This window comes from Xyrauchen texanus, chromosome 34, assembly GCF_025860055.1.
Source record: "Xyrauchen texanus isolate HMW12.3.18 chromosome 34, RBS_HiC_50CHRs, whole genome shotgun sequence".
NCBI lineage: Eukaryota > Metazoa > Chordata > Actinopteri > Cypriniformes > Catostomidae > Xyrauchen > Xyrauchen texanus.
In genome coordinates this window covers 16,080,516-16,089,112 of record NC_068309.1, presented here as the reverse complement: position 1 = coordinate 16,089,112, position 8,597 = coordinate 16,080,516, and the positions used below count along the sequence as shown (strand labels likewise).

Here is an 8,597-nt window from a genome sequence, read left to right as displayed (position 1 = left end):
AGTGCACTTATTACAGAGACAATCCCCCCGGAGCAACCTGGAGTTAAGTGCCTTGCTCAAGGACACAATGGTGGTGGCAGTGGGGATCGAACCAGCGACCTTCTGATTAACAGTTATGTGCTTTAGCCCACAATGCCACCACCACTCCTTAAGACTACAAGACTGTAGTTATTAATATTTTGATAATATTTTTTTTCTCAACAGGCCCATACGAGCTTAAAAGGTTAAAATTGGCTAGATATTCAGCTGCTTTTGTGCAGTTGTGAAGGTAATTACACCAGCGAGGAATGGTGAAAGTAAAAGTCTGGGAAAGTGTTTTTGTGCCTCGAAATAGCACTCTGCTCACCTGCTGATTGTAAACTTCTGGAGGGCACATAGGGTTGAAGTAGTGAGTGTGTAGATAGGGTGGTGACTGTTCAATATACCAGCATCAAAGCCTTGAACTTGATGCAAGCAACTACTGGCAGTCAGTGCAGTTCAATGTAGAGAGGTGTGATGTGTGCTCTCTATGGCCCGTTGAAGACTACACGGGCTATACTATAAAAGTTTAATGTCATATTGGAATATGAGCACAATTTTATAATAGTGGTTGAGCAACAATTATTCTCTGATAATCAAGCTACAAGAGTTTGGTGCTGGATGGTTGCTGGAAGTGTGCATTAAAATAACCTGCTCTTGATTGAACTGGTCTTAGAAAGAGGAAATAACCTAGTCTTAACTCAACTGCAATCATGACATCTGCAAGCATTGTATGAAGTGTTTTTGCTGGTTAAGACAACTAAAGAGATAAAGATTATAATTTAATAAACCAGCTTATAAAAATTGTTTTTAAATCCAACATCTTAAGAAAAGGAATAGACTTATTCAGTTTTACTTGTAAGTGGCAAAGTAGCATGGACACCACCAGGTGCTAGAAAGTGATTTAGAAATTTTACAGGAAATATTTAAATGCAGCAACAGCAGGCAAGATAACTGTATGAATTTCATACAATACCTATTTATTAGAGGTAAACTTTTGCAACACATGATTTAGTGATGACAAATGTATGCCGTGTGCATTAAATGCATGTCTAATGTCTGTTTTATTGGTTTGTTTAGATGACTTTCAGTCCTCAGATCTGTGGTAAAAGAAGCTGTCCTCTGTCTCTTCTGTGTAACCATTGTAAGAACCAAAATTCTCTTCTGGGCAGTAAATTCCAAGAGTTTGCTGCAGTTTCTGTTCCTGTTGACGTAATTCCATAGAGTCCACAAGGTCATAGATGCTTGCAATAGACCACATTGGAGATGGGAACCACGCTTTTACATCCCCATCCTTACCCACCACCAGCATACTGAAGTAGTCCCTGTTTATCTTTAATTGGTTTCTGAGACTCTCCACTACATCCTGTGAAAGCATTTCCTTCTCTGGTTGACTTTTCCCTGCAGTTTAAAAGAGAAGGAAGGTCATTGGGTCTCATTTACTAATAAGTAGTATATACAAGCATTATAACTTATGTATGCAGAAATTCAGCTGGAATCAGGTACATAAGTTTAAAAACAATGTTTCATTATCACCATATATTACAGTATTTGTTATAAATGCTATGTGTATATTGCAGGAAATGGAGAGGAAGAGAATTTTATGGTGAATCTCACCATTCAATGGAAAAAATTCCACTGTTCCTGAAGATGTTGATCCAACACCCACAAGTTTCAACAAGGCAAAATGACGGATACCTGTCCATGTGGATTAGATTTAAAGCAAAAGTTGTAACTATACATACAGGGCCTTATTTTAAGACTGCTATGTCTTAAGCACATTGTTATGCAATATTTCATATGCGCAAAGTCAGTGGGCATGGCCATTCGTTTTTTTGTATTTTCGTACAGTGGTACACTCAAAGGTACACTAGAAAATGTGGTGCTTGTCAGGACTAATCAGATGTAGGCTTTGTTAAATTATAAAGTATGTAAGTTGGCTATAATTAATCATATTGATCTAATGACACACAAATTATAGCTAGTATTATAAGTGATTGATAGCTCGTTGATATCATCTGCTGGTTCAACCATTCCTCAGATGGACCTCAGAAAACATAATTCATACCCATCGGACACTCGTGTCCATTAAGTGCTTGAAGCTGCTGATGGAATGAGTAGTCATCTACAGTGGGTGCTGAGATAATTAGAAGTCTTCGTTTTGACATAAATCTGACAAAACACATACGAAGATGGACATTTTCAGAAAATCTGGAGAGATTTTAGGAACACACTTAAAGTCAAAAGCGCTCATGGTGTTTACCTTATAAGCGAGTTCTCTTCCTGATTGTTTGTTTCAGATCGAGAGCAGAGTGATGGAGCATTCCTCTCCTCCTCCTTCTCAGACTGATGTAAAGGAAAGCTGTCAATGTCATCCAGTAAAACCGCAGGAGCTGTTGGCTTGTTGAATACCCTGTTTAGCTAAAAAACAAAACAAAAACAAAAAACCCACACAAGTATGCCTACGACTCAATAGTTAAAGTCAATGTGAATTAGTATGTTAGGATGTACAGTATTAGAAAAAATGTCCTTACATTGGGCCTCATGTCATAGTCAGTCAAGACCATTGAGAAGTTTTTGGAGTCAAGCCCATATTCTCTGCGAATCTTGCTTATAAAGTCAGGGTTTCTGAACTTGTCTGGGAGTGATGCTTGTAGAGGCTCAGCATCTATACCAAACAAATGATTATGCATTTTACATTTCGGACAAGAAAATGCATGTCACTTACAACACTACGTAAATGCAAAGGGTTCCAGAAAATGTTCTGTGTGTGACTCTATGTTAAATATAGAGACAGAGATGTGCAGACAGGGTCCTGATCACCCTTTCAGGGTTTATTTTTTTTATAATGACCAGCTATATAGATTATCCCAATTATTACATGTCATCTTACCAAATAAACGATTACATTAACATGTTATGTTAGAAGAGACAGACTGTGGAGTCTCATTATTCTGCTTATTACACTACTTGCTAAATAAGTAAATAAATGGACATGAAATATAGGTTGAAATTTAAATTATTTAATTAGCTTGCTTGTAAATATCACTGAATGATACGAGAAACAGAAAAGACTCCTCACAAAGTCGAGATGTCTAAAATATAACTTAATCACTGAATGTGCGGTCATTTCAGAAATATCAGACAACTGGATGGTGCCCAATATGAATCGGGTATTCCTGAGCACTTTGAAATAAACTGCTTTATTACCTCTTTGGTAGTGTTGAATGTGAAGTTTAGGTCTGCGTTCTGAACCCAGAATGGACAGCACTGAGATCTTTCTCAGGGAGAAATAACAGCTGTGTAGCTCGTTATCATCTCTCTGTTTGATATACTGACTTGAGACATCACTTGGGGAAGATATCACCTGTGCAACCGAAAAAAAATAATAAATCATTTGAATCACCATTTCATGCAGAGCTGCAAATGCTTAATACACAGGCACTTACAAGAAGTCTTTTTCTCCCTTTGAAGATTTGCATGAAGTCTTTAAGAGCTGCCTTTTCCTTATCATCTGCTTCTCGTTGTGATTTCCTCCTCCCTCCTTCCCCCTTTTTCTCCTCGCCATCCTTTCCTTTGCCTTTCTTTTTAGAGAGTGAATGGTCAGCGGTTTGTTCTCTGCTGAACTCCTCATTGACAGTGTGAAAATTCGATTTTGCACTACCGTCTGTTTTATCTGCTTCAGATGTATGATGTTTTTTCACTTCTGTCTCTACCTCTCTGTGTCTATCACTCTCTGCAGTTTCCCATTGGTCATCATGCTTCAGCCTATCATTACCACTGGATCCAGATTTTGAACTTACTTTAGTTGATGGTTTGCGGTTGCTTGCACTGCCTGGTGTTTTATGAATAATGAAACGAGAGCGTCCACTCAAGATGTCCTGGACTTTGTTTCTCAGGGTAGCTTTTTTGTCCAGAGGTTTCTTCTGTATGGGGAAGATGGATGTGGAATTTGGCTGCCTCTGTGGGCTAAAGGTCCTTTGTTTAGTGGAACCCTGTTTCTTCATCACTAACCTCTTTTTGGTGATCTTACATTTAATGGGTAAACCCTTCCTCGCAGCCTTTTCCAATTTACGCACAGGCAGCTGATCAATGACCTCAAGGACAGCCTCAACACGCACCGGGTAAGGGAATCTCTCACTAATCCTCAGGTTCTTCTTGACAATCAGCATGGAAAAGGTCTGATGTTCCAGTTCCAGGTAATGGAGAAGTTTGGTCACCATTTCAGAGTCCATGGGTTCCAAAATGGCCTCTCCCTGCAATGTGGTGCGCTGGATTTTACCCTCCATCATGGCATTCTGAATAATAATGACAATGACGGTATCTCTCTCGGCCAATCGACAATTCAGTCCTTCAGACTCCTGAATCTGTTTCTCCATCATCTGAAGATAATTGTCACTGTGTGATGGTGCGGTGATCACCCACAGGCGTTGTTTCACTGCAAAATCATCCAAAAAGTCTGACCCTGATGAGACACCAAATTCCCTGTCACGAGCCCCATTTGATCCAGTATCCTCCTTTGGAATTACAAGATCCCCTTTGTTCTTATGTTGATGTTTTTTCTTGCCACCTTTTGCAGACAGCACATGGCTGTTTCTCCACGTTGCAATCAGAAGCAAGAGGATCCATAGACGAGGCATCTCTAGAGTTGTAGTCACTCTCACTCAAAAGGAGGGAGCCTTTAACCAAGAGTGAGAAAGCAGGGGGAGAAACTGCAGCTTCTGGTTCACATTAAAGATCAACCTTGTTACAGAAACTCCTGGAATTTGTAAGCTTCAAAGCACTGAGCTGTATGGCATCATAGCCTCATGACTTTCTGTGTGCATGGAGGCTGAACTTTTGCAAGAGAAGAATGCTAAGGGGAGAATGAAACCCAACCCTCTCCAGAGTTAAATGCGACAATCTCTGTTAACATTTAATTTCAGCTAGCCAATACCGTAGTTGATGGTAATTATAATTTGCAGAGGGTCTTTGACATTTAATCTTAACAGAAATTTTAATTGAAACTAAAATTGTTAAAATAAATATGGACCAATCAAAGTTTCGCTTCTATGACATTTTGCATTGCTCCCACAGGCAGCTCTAAGTCTAAACATTCAATCAAACCTTATCATGTCAAATTATTACAATTAAGTCTTTATATGGCCTGAGAATGCTTTGAAAAGACTAGATGAAGATTGCTGTAAAAACAATGGGGCTGATCATCTGAAGCTCTTTTCAATTAACTTTTTTTCCATGTCAGCAACACTCATAGGTTTAGTGGAGTGTTGTCTGCTGTCTCCCCCTGCTGGGTATGTTACAGCAGTAGGTATTTTTCTACCTTTAAGCAACACTCAGAACAGATTTTGGTGAAATGTGGATGCTATCCAAATTTGCTTTATTTAAAATAACAAAAATAAGAAAGTATAATTAAATGTGAGTTTTTTCTCTCTCTGTTATATACATTATGTAATTGGACGCAGTGCATGTTTTAGTAAAGTGATATGATTGAGGGCCAAGATGGATCCAGGCCCACTCGCAGCTTTTAGTATATCTAAAATAATAATAATAATAAACAACCTTGCTTTGCAGGCCCCCTTGTGACTCGGGGCCGCTAAGCGAACTCTTATACCGATTATAGCTAGAAATGGTCTTGCTAAAGGGGCCTGGGTGTGTAGCTCAGCGAGTATTGACGACGCTGACTACCACCCAGCCAGGTCTCCTAAGCAACCAAATTGGCCCGGTTGCTAGGGAGGGTAGAGTCACATGGGGTCCTCGTGTCACGATTAGTGGTTCTGTCTCTCAACGGGGCATGTGGTAAGTTATGCTTGGATGGCGGAGAGTAGCATGAGTCTCCACATGCTGTGAGTCTCAGTGTGTCATGCACAACTATACACGTGATAAGATGCGTGGATTGATGGTCTCAGAAGTGCAGGCAACAGAGACCTACGCCACCAGGATTGAGGTGAGTAGCAAAGTAGTGGGAAAGGGGATTAAAAAAAAAAAAGTCTTGATATGAAAGACCAAAAATAAAACAACAGTGTCACAGCTGGGACTTTTGTTATTTCTCACACACATAACATTTTTAATTGTAATATCCTTTCAAATGTTGTTGAATTGTTTCCACCAAACTATCAGTTAGCCTACTATTATTGTTTTAAAACTACAGTAAAACCTACCTTACCTGGTATCAGCCACCACAGTTTTCAAAAATAAAAAATATTCTTACACTGTTTGAAGGAAAGCCCATATAACCTTATTGCAGTAACAAAACGGTAGTCATATGGTATTTTGGCGGTAATGTTACCATGGGACAATTTGACATTTTGCTCAATTCCACCAACACAATTTTATATAAACAACAACAAACAATTTGTCTCATTTTTGCCCCTGTGTTATAACTTTAAAACAGTATAAACAGTAAACTAATCCGTTATAAAGCTCGTTTACAAACGCCTACAGCACATGACTGATTTACATAAGTTGATTGACAGTCCAATGAAACCATAGAAACGATGTTCATAGAGGTGAGCGCGAGTTCTTCCGGGTAGCGGCTTTGAGCTTTGCGTCCCCGCATTCAAAGGTCGCGCTCGTTGATGATCTGTCTCGGTGAGGACTTCAATTGTTCATTATCACTTTCTGCGACCTTGATGGTTAATGCTAAACAAATTTTAGGTTATGCATTGCTCAGGCTCTAAATTCAACCGACCGCTTGTAGTTACTAATTTCTGCTTAGCTATCAAGCTACTGTGTGTTTGTATGTTATAAAAGAAAAGAGGAGAATTAGTTCTTGCACCCGCCTTCCGACATCAAACCTGTCTTGTATCTCAAAAACAGCCATGCAAACTCATGCTTTTTGTTTTAGTAGCGCATAAAAGATTTGAATGAGTGGGATCGACGTGTTTGAGCTGAAAGACATGAATGAAAATTGGTCAATATATTTAGAAACACTTGCGGAAATTCTGCGTCTCTTATGCCATTGAGCTGTTTCAATGAATGACTTCTGCGTTGTCCAATAACAAACTACAGAAACAAAGACGAGGACCGTTATTTTTGTATTCGCATGCTTTACCACGGCATATGTTGCATATTAAAGTCCTCCTAGCCTTGTTGTTAATTGGGTGTGTTAAAAATGTTAAAAAGTGAATTTACTTGTAAGTCTTGCGCCACTTCTGATAGGACACTCATCAATCTACTTTCTGACGTGGTTCTGGATTTGGGTTGTAGATGGCATGATAATCCAAGAGTCTAACTGCACACATATAATTAAACCTGTGATTTAATCGTTTCCCTCGCCTTCATGGTGGTTGTGCATAGCAAATGCTGTGTTTTGTGTGTGTGGGATGTTAGTTTTACAATGGAAACTATCCAATAGTCTTTTACTCATTGGTGTATACTGGAAATTTAAATGGTATGTTACCAAGTTGACTTATTTTATGGTTTATTGTGTTTTTTTTTTTTTTTTTCTCCTCCAGTGTTCTTAAACTTTTCTATGATTCAGTATTTTCAAAATCTGTTCCTCAAAGACAATGTCTTGGGCCATAAACGACTTATAGCCCTGCTGTCTGAAAGCTACTGTTTGACCTGAAACAAGAGTAACCCTTATCGTTTCCACATGAGATAGTCAGAGGCACCTTACCTAAACAAACACCATTCACTATACATTTCATTGTTTACCTCTGCCTGTCCTTGACAGCTTAACCTATGTGGATCTGCTTTTGTGTCGCTACAAATTGACCTATTAAGCACTCTGAACTTAAAGGAATATACCTGGTTAAATATAAGCTATATCAATGACTTCTGTAGCATGCTGTCGATTACCACAGAAAATAATTTTAACTTGCACCTCAGTTTGTAAAAGTTTTGTTCTTTGATTTCCAGGAAATATGCATCTGTGGAACAGTCACTGGCCACTGATGGGCTGGTTTGAGTATTTCTGTATCCGCTGATCTCCTGGAATTTTCACAAAAAACAGTCTCTAGTGTTTACTCAGAATGGTGCCAAAAACAAAAAGCATCCAGTGAGTGTCAGTTCTGTGGACAAAAATGCCTTGTTGATGAGAGAGGTCAAATGAGAATGGCCAGACTAGCTCGAGCTGACTGAAATGCTACGGTAACTCGGATAACCACTCTGTTTCTCAGTTGAGGTAGGCGAAAAGACTAAAACCCTAAAACCCTATATCATGATATGAGTAATTTTATTTTACGATAATGATATATATATATATATATATGTATCACAATAGTTACATTTTGGGTTTTGATGTGTATTTTAAAAACCCACTTGGCATTGAGAAGAACCAGAATGAGTAGCGTGTGTGATTTGTGCGGGTGTGATTGCTCGCACTTGCATATTTCAGACTGAATGCGCAAAACTTGCACAAAGCACAGCTGCGCATGTTTAGATGGAGGCATGTTTGGAGTGCAGGATGAATGTAACTGAATTTGCTTTGACTGTGGCTCAAGCGAAATTTCATGCCGCAGAAGTGGATGCAGTGTAATTTTCTCACGTACTAGACATGCTTTTTATCTTATAACATGTGCAGCTGTCAGTGATAAACTACATTTAATTATTTCTATCAGTCTCACGTTAAGCCCCTG

The 8,597-nt window shown here is 39.0% G+C and overlaps 2 protein-coding genes across 3 annotated transcripts in view; one reads left to right on the top strand and one right to left on the bottom strand.

Moving 5' to 3' along the window:
* Window positions 1-1,013: 1,013 nt before the first annotated feature.
* LOC127628119 (coiled-coil domain-containing protein 80-like) lies at window positions 1,014-4,727 on the bottom strand. Its single transcript, XM_052104814.1, has 7 exons — window positions 3,468-4,727; window positions 3,229-3,385; window positions 2,553-2,686; window positions 2,282-2,439; window positions 2,087-2,190; window positions 1,636-1,716; window positions 1,014-1,419 (listed from the first exon to the last, which is right to left on the bottom strand). The coding sequence occupies exons 1-7, from the start codon at window positions 4,656-4,658 to the stop codon at window positions 1,106-1,108; spliced, it is 2,139 nt and encodes a 712-aa protein (XP_051960774.1). The 5' UTR covers window positions 4,659-4,727; the 3' UTR covers window positions 1,014-1,105.
* A 1,808-nt stretch (window positions 4,728-6,535) lies between these two features.
* Window positions 6,536-8,597, top strand: part of LOC127627889 (NAD(P) transhydrogenase, mitochondrial-like) — a 58,544-nt gene continuing 56,482 nt past the window's right edge. The window contains exon 1 of one of the 2 annotated variants that reach the window (XM_052104488.1): window positions 6,536-6,606. The gene's annotated coding sequence lies outside the window, so the exon portion shown is untranslated. Of the gene's footprint in view, window positions 6,607-6,648; window positions 6,673-8,597 lie in introns of those variants that run through there. The other variant, XM_052104487.1, reaches the window with a different exon arrangement.

Coding starts and splice junctions, on each gene's coding strand:
- LOC127628119 (XM_052104814.1), bottom strand. CDS start 4,658: ATGCCTCGTCTATGGATCCTCTTGCTTCTGATTGCAACGTGGAGAAAC. Junction 2,191..2,281: donor GAAGAGAACTCGCTTATAAG/GTAAACACCATG, acceptor GTGTTTTGTCAG/ATTTATGTCAAAACGAAGAC. Junction 1,420..1,635: donor GGAATTTTTTCCATTGAATG/GTGAGATTCACC, acceptor TTTAAACTGCAG/GGAAAAGTCAACCAGAGAAG.